A 21,940-nucleotide genomic window follows, 5' to 3' on the forward strand; every position below is an offset into this window, starting at 1 on the left:
TTGCTCAAAGAATTTTTCCCAAATCAAAAGAAACACTATTAAATGCAGGGCTTCGTAAACATTTTTTCCCCCCACTTACGAATAAGATTTCATCTTTTTCTAAACTTTTTCTTAATGCTTTGATAAGAGAGATGATTTATCATAAGGCAGAGGATTCTAGAGGGGTATGGAACATGTTTTTATTTTTTGTTTTGAAGTAGTTATAGAGTCACAGGAAGTTGCAAAGATAGGACACAAAGGGCCTATATACTGTCCACCCATTTTCCCCAAATGGTTACATCTTATATAACTAGAGTACATTATCAAACCAGGAATTTTATGTTGGTACAATGTGTGTGTATAGATGTGACGTTTTATCACATGTATAGATTTGTGTAACCATTACTGTGATGAAGATACAGAACTGTCATCACTACACATTACCTGCCCCACTACCTCTTTATCTCCCATCCACCCTCCCTAATCGATGGCAACCACTATTTTCTCAATTTTTATAACTTTAGTTTGTAAAGGTTATATAAATGGACTCAGAGTGTATCATTTTTTGAGGTTGGCCTTTTTTCACTCAGCATAATGTCCCTGAAATCCATCCAAGTTGTTGTGTGTGTCAGTAGTTCGTTCTGAATGTTTTTTAAAGTAAAAAACCGGACTTCCCTGGTGGCCCAGCGGTAAAGAATCCATCCTGCAGTGCAGGGGACGAGGGTTTGATACCTGGTTGGGGAACTAAGATCCCACATGCCTCGGGCCAGCTAAGCCCGCGTGACACAAGTAGAGAAGAGAAAAATCCACATGCCACAACTAGAGAGAAGCCCACAGGCTGCAATGAAGAGCCTGTGTGCCACAACAAAAGATCCCTCCTGCGGCAGCTAGGACCCAACGCAGCCAGTAAACAAAGAAATGGGGGGAGGGAAGGAGGGAGCGCGTGCACCTTAACTCAACACGCGCCTTATTGACTCATTATACCAAACCAGTCCACCTCAAACTGCCCAACCTCACGTTTAAAGAGGCCTATGAAATTTTGTGGGTATAGGTTTAAAAAGGCTTGCAAGTTTTGTGGGCATTTCACAATGTAAGTATGATATATATAATTATAATAAATATGTAAATTATCATTAAAACACAGTCTTCTTAAAGTAGATTCTATGTTTGAGTTAAACATACAAAGCTTGTAGATACTAAGTTTACAAAGCTTAGAAATAGTGTAAGACTAGGATTCATTGGTTACCCAGTTTTGTAAATGATTTTTCGTTTAAACAGTCAGAATTTGGGTGAGCCTTCTTTTTGCTTTCCTGAAATAATTTCAGGTTTATAGAAAATTACAAGAGTAGTACAGAGAAGTCTTGTATACCCCATTTATTAACTTCTAGCATTTTGCGACACTATCATTACACACTCTCCATCTATTTATACACACATGTATATATAAATTTTAATTTTTTTGGAACTATTTGGGCTTAGGTTGCATATGTTTATGACCCTTTATCCTTAAATGTGTCAGTATATAATTCCACAGAACAAGGATATTCCCTTTACACAACCGCATCGCAGTTGAAAAATTCGGGAAATTTAACGTCGATGGAATATATTTTCCTAATGTAGCTCATATACCAGTTTTATCAATTATTTTCTCTTTCTTGCTCACTTCAGAACAGAATCCAGTTCAGGGATGGATGGATGAAATTTCTCTTAATTTTCTCTAATCTGAAACATTTCTTCAGCCTTTGTCATTTGTGACATTAATAGTTTTGGAGAATATAGGCCAGTTATTTTCTAAAATGTTCCTCTTAGTGGTTCCCCATGACTAGCTTCATGTTACATCCCTGACTGGAATGCTGGAGAAGTGATGTTCTGTCCTTCTCAGGGAATTAAATCTAAAATGTGTCCATCAGCATCTCATTAGTGATGTGAATTTTGATCACTGTGAGGATTTTGGTTCGATTTCACCGTATGTGGTTACCGTCCTTACCATTACAAGTAATAAGCAGTTGTGGGCAGACAGTTTCAGACCATGCAATATTCTTTTCCATCAAACTGGGACCCCGAGATTTAGAGATGGTTCTTACTGATTCTTGCCCAAACTACTCTTTATTTTGAGGGTTCAAAGTAAGTGAGAATCAATCTTTCTAAATTACCTTGCCCTGAAAATTCACCTTTATTTGGGAAACACTTATTTACTTATTTTTTTTTTTTTAGGCTTTGATCTGTATGCATTGCATATAATAATTGCTAGTGTTTCTTAAACCTGTTTATTTTTAATCCTTTGCTGCCCCCTGCAGGTCTATGGATATAAATCTTTGGAGCAAGGTAAGTATTCCTAATATTGCAGATCATAACATGATATATAAAAAGCAAAAGTTATAGTAGCTCTGTACGTTTATCATGTATCATTATAAGTTATTGAATTTGGAATCTTGAAATTGGTAGTTTTAGTTTTAAAACTGCCTTTCTGGAGCATGAAATTTATTATTGAAGCAATCCTTTACTTTGTCCTAAATTCTTCATAAGGTTTTCAACTTTTTTGAAAAACCACTATTAACATTATTGCAATGACCATACAGATTTAATAATTATTTTAAAAATTATATGCATGTGTGTATATGTTTAAGTGTATATGTATATCTATATATGAATGATACACAAATCAATTTTAAACTGCTATCTTTTTAAGAAGTTAACTGCTTTTATGCAAGAAGTACAATGATCCTTATGCTGGATTACAAGAATACTTGTAGCTTAATAAAATCAGAATGCATATTATTGATTGGCACTCCCAATTTGAAAATTTTTTAAAATCTTATTTTCATTCAGTTCTGTTTTTAGTATTACTTAAACTGCCATTCAAACTACACAGTCAGTTATATGGTTGAGGTATTTATATTTAGGAGTAATTTTTTGACTAGAAAGATGTTTCATTGATTTATTAAATGTGTCTTTGTTCAAAATTTGGTATTAAATGTGGCTGTTGTTATGTCTAATGTATGCCTACAACTTCTGGTAGAATTTATTATCTATCTTCTGCACATGTCTGTGTTGGTTAAAAAACAGTTTGTAGGTAAAGATTGTTCATTTGCTTTGCTTTTGAACAGTTTTTACAGTAACTGTCTTTTGAATTGCTATTAACTGCAGCATGGTTTCATGGTGGAGTAAGGGGATATGGTCATTTCCATGTTAGGAAGTATACTTAAGGTATGTGCCAGGTACTCTTTAAAGAACAAATAAGTTTGATCGTTGTATACACATGAAGTAATTCAGAATTCCTAACTCATATCACTTCAGAAAACTGTTTCCTTTCTTATTATCTTCAGTCTGTGGATATGTAGTCAAATACTGTGTTCAGAAGTTATGTGTCAGTACTGTAGGTCTTGTAATTGTTTTCATCATAAAATACATATTTGGGTTTTTTTAATTGAAATTTTGTGGGCAGAATTAACGTTGAAGAGTAAGTTTTAGTTTTTGTGTGTTCAGTTGATAAGAGTCAATGAGAATAAACATGTTAGAACTTTTGACCCCCTTTTGTTTTAATGCCATTAAAATGACTGGGAAAATGTTGAAAAACTTAAAAAAAAAAAAAAAAAGTTATTTGGTAGTCCAGGATATTTTACTTTCTTATTTCTGTAAAACTTCATTTAAGAGGAGGAAACTGGTCCAGTTTCAACAAGACCAAAAACAACACAATGACAAATAACATTGGTTGATAATTCCTGTAAGCTATTTCCTATTATAACAATTTATTTAAAACAATATATACACAGATCAGTTTAGAGACTTTCTTAGTGACATTTCATGAAACATTGCAGTTTTCCTTCAACATGGGTTTGTTTTGTTTTTGCTTTTAAAAGACAAACCTATTATTTAAAAACAAAACAATCTCCTTGGCAGGTGGGGGTGGTGTTGAATTACTATGATACAGAATAATACCTTACTGGGGAGAGGCTTTATTATTTCAAGAATTCAGTTTCAGATTGTATTTGTTCTTGTTTGCTTCTCTTGCTGCAATGCACGCATTTTCTGTCTTACCAGATAACAGAGCTGTTGTACAAGGATGGACGTTATTGCCAGGAGCCTCTAGGACCAACGGGTAGCGTTTCAATTTCGATGATTGTAACTTATCCACAAATCCATTCTTTTGTGTAATGATGGCTAGAAGGATTACAGCAGTAAACATTTTCTTTTTGAAAGTAAAATTGTAAAACATTTGGTTGTAAATCTTTATATTGATAACTGCAACATTTTGAGATCTATGAGGTGTTTGGATTTATTATAATTATTTTTTTAAAGACAGGGTTGGGAGGGTTTTTCTTTTCAGATATTGAAGAAATGCTTCTTATAGCATCAATCAAAATAGGCTTAAAAATGAGTAATCCTTAGTGTTTATGTGGTTTTCATGTTTTTCTGGTATAACTTAAACATATAAAATAGTAAAGAGGTCTTGTAGATTTTTCCACTTAAATATAATTTACTGCCCAGAATATATTATTATGACATTTAATGATTTTTGTTTTCATATAATAAAGCCTAGAATATATGGTTTTCTGTAAGAAGGTACCCTTCTTGAAAGTTCATATTTTTCTATCCTATGTATTAACACATGGCCCTATACATTATATGCTCGAATGCATAGGAAAATTACTGTTGTTACAAAACATGTTTGTTAATCTCGGTTTTTCATTGGCTAATAGGTAGCTCTCCACAGGATTGCTGTATCTGCTTATTAAAATTATTTAACTTTCTATACTCGACATTTAACAATCCTCTCTAATTTTATGTTTCCCTAAATATTGCTGATCGAAAAATTAGTATAGAAATGTGTACAAGGCATTTATTTATTCTTACTATTTGTGATTTGGACAGGAAAGGGGTAAGGCCTTGGGCAGGACCACTTCTGTCACAGAGTGGTGGAAAAAAATAGATTGAAGTAAGATTCAGTACTGAAAAGCTGTCACTCGGTCTGAAAATAATTAATATTCCTTTCACTCACCAGTTAGATATGTGCTCCCAAACCACATAATCTCTATGCCTCAGTGATCATTGTTGCCATTTCAGAGCCTCTCATCAGGGTGACATCTCACACCAAAATGATTTCTTATAAATTAATCTTGATAACATGACAGTCTCAGTAATTTTAGTGGAATGCTTTCTCTTGTTTTTTTCCACAGAAGCTGTTGGCTATTTTCTTTATAACTTGATTGACAGCATGAGTGACTCAGAGGTACAGGCCAAGGAGGAGCGTTTGAGACAATACTTCCATCAGCTGAAGGAGATGGTACCATTTCATTTTTGCTATATAATGCCTGTCCTGCGTGACATGTATCTATTAGATTTGAAATTGCTGCTTTTAAGTACAACCAGACCTCTTCTCAATGACATACACGAGTTGGAGACTTAAATTATGTCTGAGATAATTTCTGTTAGACAAATTTCAGTTTGGTTGTCTAAAACTGGGTTTTTTTTTTTCTCTTCCCTTCCCTTTGCACAGAATGTAAAAATTCCTGAAAATATCTACAGAGGCATTCGTAATCTGCTGGATAGCTACCATGTTCCTGAATTGATTAAGGTGTGTGTGAAATAGTAATCAACTTTTTAAAATGCTTAATTTATATATAAAAGCATGTTAAAATTTTATTTAAATATGTTGCTTTTGGCCAAAAGTTTATTTAAATGACAATCTTTAAAACAAGGCTTTTCGTTGATTGTTGGTAAATGCTATTTATATATTGAAGAATGTGTTTAAAGTATTTATTACAGTGGTCATAAAGAATTTCTGGAAAATTTTGGAAGATGGAAAAATAGCAGTAAAATGAAGTGAGACTTGCAAAATTTGCTTTTGACATTGGCTAATATATTTTCCACATGTCTTCTAATTCTAATTTAAATCCCAATTTTAGGATGTTAATATGTTGGTTGAAAGAGAGAAGACAGACTCTCGAAAAGTAAGTAGGTTTTTGAGTGTATTCTACATGCTATAATAACCACACTTAATGAGAGTTCTAGGCTGTGTCCTTATATGTCCAGTGGTTCCTAACATTTTTGTCATCAGTGTACCTCTAAGAAGTTGGTAAAAGCTATTTCCCATCTCAGAAAAATCAACATATCTAAGAAATTTGCACATAATCTCTGGAGCTTTATAAATTCCTGGAGTCCATCCCCAGATTCCCAGATTAATATCCTTGATAGCATTTATGACATTTAGGAAAGGTCGCTTTAAAGGGAAGAGTGCCAAAGGGCGCATTTTCTTTGTAGTATATTTCTTTCCTTCTTTTTTCCTTCCATTTCTGTAGACTACACAGCCTACGTCATCTGATTTGGAGTCTAAACTTGAAAAACTAAAAGCTGAAAATCAACCTATAGGAGATGTCCTAAAGCAACTCATATTATTGCTATGTACAGAAGAGGTAACTTTTGTTTAAATATTTCAAATATGCTATTAAGGTAAAAAAATTTCTTTATAGATAAAAGTAAGCAAAGCCAAATATAATGTTTATGATTTTTACAATTGATTATTATACATCATGTCTGTGAAGAATGCAATTAAATGAAAGGTTAACTAATTTCAGCTACACCTTGAATGGCATGTTTTCGGGTTGCTCTAGTTTGTTTATGATAATCTGCAAAGTGAATGATAGTAACAGCCGTGATAGGTTTATCATACATGCCAAATGTCCTTTCAAGCCATGGCTCCAGTCTCTTATATCTAGATTGTCAAGTAACTGATACATGCAGTAGTCATTTGCAAGTCAAATATTACTAGGCTGTTAATGCAGGGATTGAAATTCCATTTTCCTGCTGGAAAAAAGCTCTTTCTGAGATAAAGGGTCTCTTGCCTTTTTTCAGCAGGCGTCCAGCTGTACTTTGTGTTCATTTTAGTGTGTGCCTGCAATTTATGGTATATCACTAGACTTTTTTGGTTTCTAGTTCAGTATCATTTGGTTGTATGCCTGTGTTTTTAGGGGAAGAAAACCTGACTTTAAGGTTATAATGTGGTACTGTTAAATTCTAAAATATTTCCTCACATTACTTGGATATTGAACTAGACTGTGAGGAACATTGCAATGATATATATTGCTGTGCAGTTAGTAGGGGCTCGCTTGGTACACATTTAATCTGGAAGTCTTTTTTTTTATAATATACCTAAACCTGAAAAATCAAATTTGGCATAGTGGCCTGTTTTGCAGTGCAGATAACAAATCTTCCTGCTGGAAAAAAGCTTGCATATATATCCCCACATATACATATAAACCCTGCATATGTATCTTTCTTGTTTTTAAAAGGCAAATAAAAATACCAGGGAGCGGGGTGAAGTTAATAACATGAATCCATTTATTTTAAAAGTACTATTAACTTTTTTTACACTCTGAACATTGGAACTAGAAGTTCTACATTTTTACTTTTGTATTAATTTCTTATTTCTTTTTCACTTCCGTCCTTTATTTTAGAACATGGAAAAAGCTCTTGAATTGAAAGCAAAATATGAATCAGATATGGTTGTCGGTGGCTATGCAGCTTTAATAAATTTGTGCTGTCGACATGATAATGCAGAAGATGCACTGAACCTGAAACGAGAGTTGTGAGTACCCTGGCACTGAAACAGATCATCAGCAGTTATGCTGACATGCAGTCCTTGATGGATGAAGTAGATTGACTACTGCTCTCATGTAATGTGAATTTTAAAAATTCTCTTTTGCGAGTGTTTTCGAAATTTCATACTGTAAGACTCTTTGATTAATTATGGCTTGTTTTCAGCAAGGAGTCTTTGTTAAAGTGTAAGACATTCTGTTCCTTAAAGCCAAGGTTTTTTTCCTCTTGATTATACAACTGCAGTATCACAACAGTGGTGGCGGTAACTGTTTTATAAGGCTTGTTAAATATTCCCCTTTCTGTACTGCAGTGTAAACAGAATTCAGTCCACTTCTCAGGTATCTTTGGTTTCCCATCCTGATAGATTTACTAAATAAAAATATGTCTTTTGGGGGTATTTCAGTAACCATGACAAAGTTAGAATCACCTTAAGTGCCATGAAGCAAAAGAGTTCCTTATTAGTACCTTTTGCAGATGGAAAGATGCAGTATATTTGTAGTGTTAGATTTTTTACTTCCTGTGTCACTTTGAATATAATTATATGTACATTTGTATATGGTTTCAAAAATAAACCTTAGCTAAAATGTAGAGGCCAACGTTAATAACAGTTCAGACTCTGATGAGTTTTTGAAAAGTGATCAAGTAGATATTGCAGCCTTTTTTAACAGTTAAACAACTTCTAACATAATATAAATATGACTTTAATTTTTAGTGACCGTTTAGATTCTTCTGCTGTGCTTGATACCAGCAAATATGTAAGACTCGTAAGAGTATTGGGAAAACATGGCAAGCTGCAAGGTAAGCATCAGCACATAAGGGAAATATGTGATGCAAGGATCTTGCCACTGGAATAACACGTGAATTGATATTAATGGTATATCATGTCCTGCAAAGTGCTTGAACACTTTGCATACAAATTTGCATGTGAATCCAGCCAGAGCTGCATGGACAGTGTAGGCCATTAGTTTTAATGGATTGGCAAGCTTGTCATTTACATTTGCACAGCTCAGTGCTTTTTGCATTTCTGCAGCTAGTTTTTATTAGCATTGCTGTTTGGATTGAGTTTGAAGATCATGACTTATGGCACAATTTGCCTATATGCCTGCACTAATGGCTCTGTTTTTGCTTAAGAACCTTAGAAGACTGAACATAAAACCTATAAATATAACCTTTATCTAAGAATATGAATTTTGCAGAAGTCTTTGTCTTCACTCTTAAGAACGTTAACAAAATGTATACTTTAATAAGGTTTTATATAGCTGTTTGCAGGGGGAGCCTAGCTGATTATATATAGTTGATGTGCATACTCTAATTTTCTCATAGTTAAGATAATGCTAAGCCTAATATAATTATCCTTGATAATTTATTCTTACTATTTGCTTGTTTAACTTTCTCATTGGGCTTTATTTTGAAGCTTTTTCTTTTTTAACCTCCCTCTCTTCCTTTTATTCCTAGAGAAGATTTTTTAAGAATCTTTATAGTGCAAAATGTATGGAGAAAATACTTGATTTGAACATTGAATTTTTTTCCTAGGAGACCTTTCTAACACAGAAAATTCTTTATGAAGATTAGCCTGATTTTTAAAAATCACTTTCTGTAAAGCGGTCAAAACATTTTGTCTGTGCAATAATTAAGAACAACATTATAAAAATGCACTTATTCCATATCCTAAAATGTTTGTTTCTGCCTTCCTAATGAAGCTTAATGAATCTAATGTATTAACATGCAGTCTTTTGGAAAGCTTTCATTGGCTCTGCTTGGCTAATTAGTATCGACATAGCAAACAGGCCCTATCGGTATCAGACCATTAGTCTGGCTGTATATACAGTGTAAACACATCTTTATTATCTGGCCTCCTGACAAGCCATCTGCTGGAGAAACAATGGTGTGATTTAGCAGATGTTAGCTCTGAACGATAAAAGCATCCATTTAGGAGGATCTTACAGCTATAGGGCAGACCGTACAGGGTTATGTGGTGCAGAGTGGGCACACAGTCCCTATCTATAATTTGTAGTCAAAGTTGCAGGGAAATGATAAAACCATGCTATTGTGGATTTATAATTGTAGTCTCGTTTAGAAATGCAAGTAGTAATTAACTTGAAATCGGCATTATACACTAGAATTTACATTCCTGCTGGGCTTGAAATGCTGTTTTAATAGCAGTTTGTTTTCCCTACATGAAATTACCTAAGGGTCTTTTGTGCTACTTCATTGTAGATGCTATTAACATTCTAAAGGAGATGAAAGAGAAGGATGTTCTTATCAAAGATGCAACGGTCTTGTCCTTTTTCCACATCCTAAATGGCGCAGCTTTAAGAGGTGAAACTGAAACAGTAAAACAGTTGCATGAAGCCATTGTGACTCTAGGGTTAGCGAAACCATCTACCACCTTAAGTTCCCCATTGGTCACCCTATATCTGGAAAAGTAAGTTAATTGAATTTTCAGTTTTAATTGTTGGCATTGAAAGAATGAATCTAATCATTTGGGGATTATACTTTGTAAATTCTCTATGGTTCTGCGGAAGCCTTGGAGGTTATTTGCCACAGAGTAAGAGGACTACTGTAGAGTAGGTGACCTTTAAAATCACCAGCAGCCCTGTGGTCCTGTGGATTACTTCTCAATGGCATGATCTATGGTGATTTTTTTGTGGGGCATGTGATGATGTTACATGAAAGCAAATCTGGTTTTTCCCAATTTTGAGCCTTATGAGTGTTAATTATTAATAAACACAAGAAAGAAGGATTCTCTGGGGCTTCTGATTATGCTTCATGGCTATTATTCAGGTAATGATGTTGCAGTGTCTCTTCATTGCTCCTTTTCTCCATGTAGTATTTTAACTGCATGTACCAACACAGTAGTTATTCTAGCTTAGGTAGGTGTGATAGAAGATACTCTGTGTCTTGTGGGAAGAAGATGAATTTATAGGGTAAGGTTTACTGAGTCTGAAAATTTTTACATTTGGAATGTTTATGTTGGTGCCCAATTTAAGGTATTTTTTCCAGTGCAAATCATAAAGTCAGCTTATTCTCTTACAGTGAGTGAAACATTTTAGTAAGATGATAAAGTATCATTTATTCTTTCCCTTTTGCATTTGTTTTTCTTTTCTGTTTTTAAAAATTTCTCAGATCTTACCTCTTTGTCATCTCTTCCTTGGCTTAATGTAGTTTTTAACCTGTTTATTTTGTGATTGGGGCTTTCTGATTTTAGTTTGAATGTTACCGTACCGATGCCAGAAGAAAAGTAAAAGATAGATCTTAACGGTTCTCATATTCTCTGAAAATTTCTGGTAGCTTTCCTTTATCTATTAGGGGGTATAATGAATTGAATATAATGAATGATTTAGCATCAAATTTAAAACTTGGAATAAAAAACATCTCTTTTAACTAACTCTGTTAGGAAATATGTGTGCGCGCATATATATACATACACATAAATGTTTTATGAAATAATTTCTTTGCCATCCAATCAAAAAACAGTTTATCAACTTAGATGATTTGGCTAAATCTTAACCTCCACAATCTCAGCATTACATCTTTTTAAAGAAATAGTGATTCAAACAATTACTGTGTTATTGAGTTCTTGTGTTCACAGCCAACTTTATATAGAAATCCTGTAATTAATATGCTTCCTCCTAGAATTTTTTTGATTGTTTAAAAGACCCATCTCAGCAAATTGCATGTGGAGCTCTGCACAGGGATTTGAAAGAAATGGGCCCAGTGCCCAGAAGAATTAGGCCCTCCTCCACGAACGGGGCCATGGTAGAAAAGTATCTTACAAATAGAAATACTGTGAAGACAGAGGAGATTCAAAAGTTTTCCAAAAGAGGTCTGCAGATGGGGCTCATGAACCAGGGAGAACTTCCCCCAAGGGAAAATGGAAATAGCATGGGATTCAGATGTTAATGTGGAGCATACTCTGTGCTTCTGATTTTACAGTATAGTCAGAGGTTTGTGTGTCTCAGTAAAATTTGACTGTCATGTTAATTGGGTTAGAGAAATCTAAATTAGTATCTTCTATGATTTTTTTTTTTACTACTTTCAGATGCAAAGAGAAGTTATTACCTTCTGTTTTTATTTGCCTGAATTTGTTTTTGTTTTTTACTATCTTTGCTTTGCAGAGGCAGTTGCCATGACAAGATCTTTCAGTTTCATCTATCATGATAAAAAGATTTTATTGACTCTTTTAGAGTCAGGAGAATAATTAAAAGTAGATAAAGGAAATTTCATGTTTTGCAGAAAACAGTAGTAGCACTCCTAGTTGGGGCTAAGTTGGAGGAAAACATTGACTTGGAAACTTATTTTCAGTTGTGTTCTCCCAACTGATGAAAGTAGCTAATTAATTCAGAATCGTGACGAGTGCAGCACTAGGATTAACTATGCTAACCTGCCCAAAAGTCTACGTGTATTCGATTTGATTAAATATGTTTAATCTTCAATAATATCATGTAGTTGGCCTCAGCAGGTATGAGCTCATCTGAAGAATGAGCCTTTTATTCAAACTTGAGGTAAAATTATGAGAAACATTTCAGAACACTGTAAAAAATCTTCATCCTTTCAAAGGCAAGCATCTTTTTGGAAAATCATTGCAAAGACTCTGAAGAAGACTGTCACTTACATATTATAACTCTGGAACAAATCAATGAGATTGAGTTCCTTAGGAAGATGATCTTTAAGATTCAGTAGATCTTAATTTTGGACTGACTTTTCCAGCGTTGGATAAAACACAGGAGAAATTTAATACTGTATGTTTGTTACTTGGATATTGCATAAAAAACTTTTACAGTTCTGAAAAATAACACATTTTGTTTTTAATTCATTTGCCAAAGGAAATCCAAAATAACAACAGGTTTGGAAAATTTTGAAGAAGTTGTTAAATGAATCTGATTTGTATTATCGAAATAATACTTGCACTGAACAGAAAAGAAATATGCTGAATTGAACAAAATTTTCATGTTTTGTTTACGTAGGGATTGTTCCATAAGCCACATGTCTACGTGTAGTCCACATGAATGTTGAACATTTTCCTTTGTAACTACTTAAAAAATTTTTTTTAAAATTGAAATCATGCGTGATTCAAAAAGATGACCTGGATCCTCCATATTAAGGAAGAAGGAAATGCTTTAAAATAGGTTAAAAGAGCTTTTGATTAGTCTTTATGCTATGGTAAAGGAAATAAAATTAATGAAATCTGGGCCATTAGTTTTAAAAGCATAGAAATTTGTATGATGCCGTTTCAGATTCACTTGTTGTATAGCTGATCCTTTGGTTTCATTGCATATGAAAAGTATCTGAAGCTGTTTAACTGGATTATTTAGTACAAATGATCAAAGAAGCTTTAATTTCTGCTTTCTATTAAGGATTTTTCTCTGCTGATTTGTGTTATAATCTGTATATACCCACATGCATTTCATTTAAGTGAATCATGGACTTTGTGCATATAATCCTCCCAGAACCCTTGGTAAGTTAATCTTGAGTTCTTCGTAAAGGTCACAGTTTCTTTAAAATGAACCTATACCAGTATGTTTTAAAACTTACTGTAACACTTTAATATGTTGCAGAAGTGGGAAATACACGTTTTACAATGCTGGTTATTCTGTCATATACACTCCCCTTCAATTTTGGCATCTTCATTTGTATTGGATACTTTTATTATTTATGGGAATGCTTGCCTTCTAGAGTAAAACTCTTTATGTGCTGAAAGGAAATTAAGGAGGTTTGGCTCTTTTACTCCATTATTGCAATTAAGAATTTAGCATCATCAGTGCCAAAGGACAGAAGTGGTTCATTTGCCCTAGGGGGACAGGACAGTGATAAGATGATTTTTCGTCAAGGATCATTGGGTCGTAATTAAGTTACATTCATGGCTATTGCTTTTTGAAGGATGATTGGTAAATGACAGGCTTCATGTGCTTAGTACGGACAGTGTTCAGTAGGGTTTTTTCTCCCTCTGTCAGAAAATCCTGTTGAGCCTGATAATGTAAATGTGGCATTTTATTCTGAACAAAAGAGCAGGGAAATGAGCTATCTTGTCTAATCATTCAGTTGTTTAACACCGACTTCCAGTTTAGACTCAATTGGCTGGAAAGCACTTGACATGTGAAGTTAGTGCTGTTCCGAACGCATGTTTGAGTAAATTTTAAAGTAAGTGACAGCTAAATTGTACCTAGGGAAATTACAAAGCCTTCAACACAGTTAATTTTTTGGGGAGGATTAGTTGTAATTGCAACACCAGTCTCCTTGAAGATTCCTCATTTATAGATGAACAGAAAAAAAAACATTTAGCTCTTTCAAGGGCTGGTTCTCTTAAGAGAATAATTTTTGTGAAGCCTATGGTTTCTCCCGAATTGATTTCTTTCCACACTGAACATCTGTTTAAGATTTATAGAATAGTCAGTTTTTAGTGTTGAAGTGTTTTTTCCCCCTCCCTTGTTATAAACTTTTTTCTCCCCCAAAGCCTCTCTTTTCTCAAGTGATTTCAGATTTTGAGAGCTTTTCAGTCAGTAAGCTCTTTAGGTAAATTGCCACTTCACTAACACTTTGTGCATAATGTTGAAGCACTTTATTCCAATTAAAAAATCAATATTTGTCATTTAAAGTTTTGATTAAATTGAGTATACTTTCTGGATTGGAAGTTATTTACTATAGGGAAGGAGACTAAGTTTAAAGCTACCTATAGGTAAATAGATAGTTGTCACTGGTTATTCTTGTGCTAACAATTCAAGAGTGTATGAAACACATTTGTGATTTTTACAGTTACATATAAAGGAATTTGAGTTAGGAGGACTTTGTTTTCTGGTACCTTTAAGTAGATATTTTTATGATCAGCCTCATATAAATGTTATGTCCAGGATTTGTTTTTCTGTCAGTGACATTAAAAAGCATACTTTCATTTCATAATAAGGGCTAACACAGGAGGTAACATCAGATTTGCCATATGAGCTTCACGCTTGCCTTTTTGGATGTTCTTCCATGTGATGATGCAAAATTAGTTTGTAGTAGTTTTATATATGGTCATGTTCCCTTAAAAAGTAAATTAGAAATTCTAGAATGAATTTTAATATGGGCCAGGAGAATCCATTTAGGTTAATAAATAAAACTCCCTTTTAAGTGTTCAGGTTACTTATTGGACTCAGCCTATTATATATATGTGTGTTCTTAAAAAATTTAGAATTATACAATCTTCCTTTTTTCTGTTTTGCTTTCATTTCATAGGCTCACAGAATTTTGATAAAGGTTGAGTTAATTCTCATCAATCAAAAATATTTTAAAATGATTGCTTATTTTTTATTAGCATATATAGTTTTATTTATGAAAATTACTTTATGTATATCATTGAAATACACTGAGGGCGTGTCTGATCATTGACAATATTACAGTGGATTTTTCTTAGAGACAGTAGTATGTTATAGTGTTGATTTCCACTTAGTGTTATTTGCAGTTTGTGAAAGCAGTGGCTAAATTTTTATCAGGATTGGACTTTTAAAAATTTGTGATCATTTGTATATAAAGCTTTAGGAATTATGTGTGTGTACTGAAATAAGCATGGAGTAAGTTTTGAATCCAGAATTAATGTTTTCAACAAGATTTCTTCAAAGGATTATTGTTATTTTAAAGTTTTAAATCAGTTCTAGTGTTTTAAAGTGTACAAAGGATACCACAGAATCATTTTAGGTCACAGAAACTAGAATTACACTGATTCATAGTCTTCCCCACATTTTAGGTATAAGGCAGTTTCCACCTTTTTCCATTTGATATTTTGCTGCACTTATGATTTCATCCTGCCTAATAGAAGTGGTATTTTCATGTGATGATTTTTTCTACTGGTGTGAAACATTTGAGATGATGAACCTAATAAGCTCAAGTTCATAGAATTTCACATTAGAGTATTAGAACTGGGAGGGAACCCAAAGGTCCTTGAGTTCAACTCTTATGATAATCTGCTTTTCATCACCACTTCTAGAAATGTGTCACATTGCTGTAGCTGAGCTGCATGTAGTACTTACCAACTGGGATTGAAATTCAAAAGTCATATGAGTATACAACTATTTTCATAGCAATGTGAATTTTAGATACTTTCTCATAGTTTTCATTTCCATCACCCGAAGTTTTCGAGCTTTAATAGGAAAGATTAATGATGACATCAAATTATATGAGGAGTGGACATTTTCATCTCTTTTTAAAGTGACATGATCCAACCAAACACAAGTCAGAATGTAGATAATAAGAATTGAAAAGAAACAACTAGTCATTAGTTCATTTGTCATCAGTAAGGACACTTTTTATGAAATGTTTCATTATAGATTTCTAATTCTATTTTTGTTGGCAACCTGGGGTCAGTGACTTTGTTGGCAACCTGGGGTCAGTGACTTTGTTATTTAAAATAACTAACAAATATATATGAATTATTTTCATTTTGCTATTCTTGTCTTTTCTGTTGTTCTGAGCATATATAATCTTCAGAAGCATGCATTTGGAGACCAAAGACTATTAACATGTCTCCTTGATGGACAGAACAATTATTCATTTATTTATTGATAGTTTTGACCTAATGTAGGGAAAATACAGTTGAGACAGTACCATTCTAGTTTGGGAATTGATCTGAAAAAGCAAATTATACTGCTTTTTAAACATCACTGTGTGTTAGTTTTTCTCTTAAAAATATTTTGGTAGTTTTCCATTAAATGGAATTGTGGAAACGTAATAACTGAACTTGTATCTGAAGCAAGGGAAAATACTGATTATATAAAGCCTTATATCATATGTGGTAGCTACTGTAGCATTTCTCTTGTATGACAGTAATCTAGCCTGCAACATCTACTTGCAGTTTTGAAATTAACCTGTAATTTAGTCTTCACCCCAAATGACAAAAATTCAAATGACTCTGTGGGGTGCCAGAAGATGCACTGTAAACAGGGCTTAGTAAGGGGATAAGGTAGAGTTCCATCAGGATAGGCTCATTTTCACTGTGTCAGTATTATTGTGGTAAAATTAACGCTTCTTCATGGTATTTTACTTTTTTTTAGTACAGTTTAAAATCTTAATCTAGATAAAATAGTAATTCAGTCTAGGGCAACATAACATTTGTATAATGAACCAAAATGTTAGGGCTTCAACAGAAGTTTTAAAAGGCTTTCTTCCTTTTGAAAACTGTTGCACACGTGAGGAAAATGTTTTCTCCGCAGATTGCCACTGTTGTCACTAGTTGTAGTTTGGTCCATGCCTCTAACCATGCTGCTGCTGCTGGGTTTGTTTTTTTTTTTTTAAGTACATTTCATACTTTCTTTTCAAAAATCTGTAATTTCTTTTTCCATATTACACCACCTTATTAGGGTAAACAAACAGCATTGCTTTTAATAGTGCATAATGTATAATTAGATGTACTCAACTGAAAGGTGGTAGTCCAGGGACCTGATGGCAGTGCCTTTCTCTGTTTACCTAGTGGCCTTAGGCTAATCAGTCCATCTCTAGATGCCTTAATTTCCTCATCTATTTAAAAATAAAGGAAGGTGGCAAGTAGAATTGGATCACATAATCTCTACAGCTTTTCCAGGATCTTAATAATTTCTCATACTGTCATTTTCGAAAGGAAAAAGTAGGTTTTGAGGACCCACAAGAATGTATTTCCACACTCTTATTTAATAAACTGATTTAATGAAAATATCTTTTTATTTTAATTAATTAACTACATAAGAGAAGCTTTGATTTTATAATTGGAAATAATCTTTAAAAGTTTGCCCTCTAATGAAAAACTTTTAAAGTGTTGTAGAATTCACTGACCCTAAGAATATCCTGGGTTTAGCAACAGTAAGTTTCTATATATATGAATCCTAAAGTTATTTCCTCCTTACCTGGAGAGACAGCAGTATGAAAAATATGATGAGAAAGGTTGAAAGTGCTTGAAAAGTTCTTGATGACTATTGATGGACATTTAATAAAGTTTCTGAAATCTGAAATTACTGAGGACCATAAACATAAGGTGGTTGGAAAAAATATTTGACAGCAGTCCTTGTTTTTAGAAATAATGCATTCTTTTATCAACTTATACATAATGTCAGAGAATGCCTTCATCTTTTGGACTTTTTTAAAAGTGCCATTTAGCAAGGGAAATAATAAAAGATGAAGGAGGGAAAACAGGGAACCACTAATCATGTCTATACTCTGAACATTGATTTTTATGTAAGGATTGTTTCTTGTATTTTTTTTTCCCCAGTTTGGCTTTGTAGTAGTCTACCTTAAATAAAACTCACTCATGTACATTTTGACTGGTCATTGTATATCTCTCAAATTAATTAGACATTTTATTCATTGTTAATATTTTGATGTTTCCAAGGGATGACTTACCTACTGCTCTTGAAGTCACCATTGACTGCTATGAAAAGTATAAAATACTACCAAGGATTCATGATGTCCTGTGTAAACTGATCGAGAAAGGCGAGACTGATCTAATTCAGAAAGGTTAGTCACCTTCTAATACTTTAGTGTTGTTAGTTTTCTCTTTCCCCCTCTTGCTTGTTTAATCTTAATGTGTTGCTGTGAAGAGAAGATTGGACAGGAAGGCAAGCACATCCAGAGAAACTTTGTTACACTTCTGACTTGAAAAGAAAAGTATCAGGTAGATTTTTAATTTTATAAATGTCATTGATTTTAGTAACTATTCATTTTGAAAAGTTGTCCCTCTTGTTATTTTTTGCTCCGCTTCTTGATGGTCTGCCTTTGTTAGGATTTTCACCCTTATCCTCACCAGTTCTCTGTGAAGCTAGTCATAGGTACTTAATGTCATAAATTAGATAAGGAATGTGACAGAAAATTGGTTGATTTAGCTATAACCTTTAAGTTATTCTAAATATTTGTTTTAGTTTTCCTGTATTTGTTTAGAACTCTTTAAATGATATTGTGTTACTCTGTATTTTGTCTTCTAATAAATTTTCTTATTTCCTCTCCAGCAATGGACTTTGTAAGCCAAGAACAAGGTGAAATGACTATGCTCTATGATCTCTTCTTTGCTTTCCTACAAACAGGAAATTACAAAGAGGCCAAGAAGATCATTGAGGTATGATTTTAACTACAGTATTCTAATTGTACAGCTATTTAGACTCTTAATTAGGAATATGTTTAAAAATTTTAACCTTTAATTACACTTGTTCTGATTCATGTTAATATTATTCAGTCCCAGTAATGCGGGGTGTGGGGGGGAGACTTGGCCAGCTTCTTTATTGTGTATAATTACAGTTCAGTTAAAAAAGGCAGCCCGGTTGTATATTGAATTTGTTTCTTCACTTTGTTAAATTCACTGTTATATATCAAAATGATTTATTTGCATATTAAATCTTGGATTGTGGAACAATTAAATTAAACTGGCATTCCTGGGTATAAAGTTGCTAATCCTCTTTGCCAAGGAATTCTTTGTTCTTAAAAGCAGTGGAATTTAATTTGCTGCAGACCATGCTCAGATTTATTTGTAATGCTTGTCTACAAGTTAATCAGCCAAACAAGTGCTGTCTGCAACTGTTTGGCATTTAATTTAAAATTTCTTCTTCTTTTTTTTCACTATGGTAAGCAGCTTATGGGAAGTGGTAGGTGACAAACCTGGGCTATTTAGGATTAGTATATTTTATCTAGGCTTGATTGAAATTTTGCTTACTGAAATTGGTAAGTCAAAGGGCAACTATAAAGTCTGTCCAAATTGTGATTAATTTCACTATTAAACAATTCCATATCCCCTAAAAAAATCATTTCACAGAAGGTGGACTCATCACCTTAAGAAATATTGCTTAACGTGAGTAAAATAAACTTGTAAATGCATCAGTAATTATGTTTCCTCAGATATTGTTTACGGTTACTCCATGTCTTTCCAAAAGTGCCCATGGTGGACGCGACGTAAAGGTGGTGTTTGGCCTCCTTGTTTTTATGTTGATGACAGCTTATATTGGATTTGAAAATACAGGCACGCATTCCAGAAAATTATTAGTTTCTCTTGACAGTTTTCAAAGAAGAGAAAAGTCTAGTATGAAAAAGGAGGACTCTGAAATTAATTCAGAACTTTCTTCTCTTTCTGTCTGTCTTTAATTCAATCTGTCCTCCTGTCAGAGGGAAGTGGGGCATGCTGTGTTGGACAGGTGTTTCTATAGCTCAAGTAGTTCATTTGTATTTTCTAGAAAATGGTATAAATTCTTTCATTGAAAGTGCACAGTGTATGTATCTGAAAATGGGGGGAAGCTGTCTGCCTGTTGAGTTCTCTACTCTGTATGCATGTTACCAGTATTAGTAAGGCACTGATCAGAGCAGAAATAAAGCTCAGGTATTCAGATAATAGTGGTTAGAGGTTCTACAGCAGGAAATCTTGTGCCTCTCTGTGTAATAAGCAAGACATAATAGGAAGAGCAAGAGGCGTAAGAATGGGTTCTCCTTTTGCCATCTACTTGCTAGTGTGATAATGAATAAGCTACTGAACCTTTCTAAGCTTTCTCCTCTATAAAAGGGAATATAGTATCTTTCTTTAAAATTCAATCACATAATGTATGTAAAGCAGCTTGCGTGTTTCCTGGATTATGGTAGTAATCAATATTATTAATTCTCTTTGCCCCTTAAAGGTAGAGATTGTGTTGTCTTCTTCACCTCACGCAATTCACAATGTGATGCTTACCATAAGGTACATGCTTGTCACATGAATAGGGGAGAGGAGACTGCCTCTTAATGACTTTAAAGCTTTGCCAATGTACAACATCATTGAGGGTAATCATTTAGGAATGGCTGTCTACTGATGACAGAATTTTTATAGTGAATGTGTCCAGAATTGCTTAAAGGATAAAGAATAGCTTTATAGAATCCCTCTGTAGTACCCTAGGGTAGGACAGTAAGGTGTGCAATATATGGAAATATACTGAAGGAAATTTACAGGGTTTTGTTTTTTTGTTGTTTTAATGGTTAGCTGAAGTTGAATTAAAAGGGAACGTGTTTTTTGACTGGTAAAATTCAAGACGTGGAGTTCTCTCTTGTGGTTTTCTAAGCATTATTGAAAATATTAGAAGTAATGAAAATTAATAAACTAGGACTGTATCAGCATATGAAAGAATATTATAAATACTGAGCAACATTTGTATCATTCCCCAAAATGCAATAGTGTCTTACCAATGGGTAGATTCACTAGGGTTGAATTTCCGAAGCAAAATATACAATAAAGCTTCTCTGTATTTGAAGCACTGTGGGAGATAAGATAAACCAGTCGTAAAAATTGCCCTCATTAAATGAAGAAAGAGACAAAGATTTAGTGTATAACACGACTTGTGTTTTTAAAATGTTTCTATATGTATATCATATAATACATTTTAAGATAGTTTTATATTTTATTTCTACCCATGGATTATTGCAGGAGGGTGGAATTATAGCTGGTATTTTGCTGTATGCTTTTCTGTATTTTCTGAGTTTTCAGTAATGAGCATATATATTCTTATTCTATATATATTCAGAAAGAGTGTTATTTTCTACTAAAAGAAAGAGTAAGAAAGAAAAGTAAATTAGACTCACATCCACTCTCAAAGGAGCTAAGGTGAGATTAATATGTGAAGATAACATCTATGTAAGACTGAGAAGTGTTAACTGCTGTAAGAAAAATATAAATAGTTCTGAGAGTTCAAAGAAACTTATTCTCACTGTGGGAAATTAGGTAAGATTTTATTGAGAAAATGGGGTTCAGGGCGTGGATGTATGGATGTGGTAGTACTCTTCACATTTGGGAGTTTGTTAGGGTTGGGAAATGTATTAAAGGTATTAGAGCTAGAGCAAAGAAGTAGAAAAGGGAAAATCTCTAGATAGTTCCTTTTTTTCCTCCAAATTCATTGAGATATAAGTAACAGTTAATATTATGTAAGTTTAAGGTGTACAACCTGTTCGTTTGATATGCTTATATATTATGAAATGATTACCACAGTAGTGTTAATTAACACCTCCATTACCTCATGTAATTACTATTTCTTTTTTGTGGTGAGAATATTTAGGACCTACTCTTAGCATCTTTCAAGTACAAGGGCGAGTCAAAAATTATCCACACTCTGGCTGTAGAATTCATTCAAATTAACTTTTAGAAAAGACAAATACATCATTTTTCAACATAATCTCCTTGCTTTTCAATATGCTTTGTCCATCTCTCAACAAGTTTTCATATTCCCTCATTAAAAAGTGTTTTAGGCTGTGCTGAGAGCCACAAATGCGCTGCTGTCTTCACTTTTTCATCAGAAGTGAATCTTCATCCTCTTAGGGCTGCTTTCAGGGGACCAAACAGGTGAAAGTCCGATAGAGCAAGATCAAGACTATAAGGAGGATGCTTTAATGCCTCTAAACAAAGTAATCCACAACAGACTTAAGTTTT

The 21,940-nt window shown here is 33.6% G+C and overlaps 1 protein-coding gene across 2 annotated transcripts in view; it reads left to right on the forward strand.

The window, feature by feature from the left end:
- The window catches only part of LRPPRC (leucine rich pentatricopeptide repeat containing), a 99,276-nt gene that overhangs the window by 39,859 nt on the left and 37,477 nt on the right, over window positions 1-21,940 (forward strand). For both annotated transcript variants that reach the window (XM_057741016.1, XM_057741017.1), the window contains exons 15-25: window positions 2,277-2,304; window positions 4,021-4,078; window positions 5,157-5,263; window positions 5,477-5,554; window positions 5,886-5,930; window positions 6,279-6,392; window positions 7,434-7,564; window positions 8,288-8,373; window positions 9,793-10,000; window positions 17,906-18,030; window positions 18,519-18,625. In XM_057741016.1, the coding sequence (XP_057596999.1) occupies window positions 2,277-2,304; window positions 4,021-4,078; window positions 5,157-5,263; window positions 5,477-5,554; window positions 5,886-5,930; window positions 6,279-6,392; window positions 7,434-7,564; window positions 8,288-8,373; window positions 9,793-10,000; window positions 17,906-18,030; window positions 18,519-18,625 (1,087 nt within the window). The remainder of the gene's footprint in view (window positions 1-2,276; window positions 2,305-4,020; window positions 4,079-5,156; window positions 5,264-5,476; window positions 5,555-5,885; window positions 5,931-6,278; window positions 6,393-7,433; window positions 7,565-8,287; window positions 8,374-9,792; window positions 10,001-17,905; window positions 18,031-18,518; window positions 18,626-21,940) is intronic.

Source organism: Hippopotamus amphibius, chromosome 7 (assembly GCF_030028045.1).
Source record: "Hippopotamus amphibius kiboko isolate mHipAmp2 chromosome 7, mHipAmp2.hap2, whole genome shotgun sequence".
Classification (NCBI taxonomy): Eukaryota; Metazoa; Chordata; class Mammalia; order Artiodactyla; family Hippopotamidae; genus Hippopotamus; species Hippopotamus amphibius.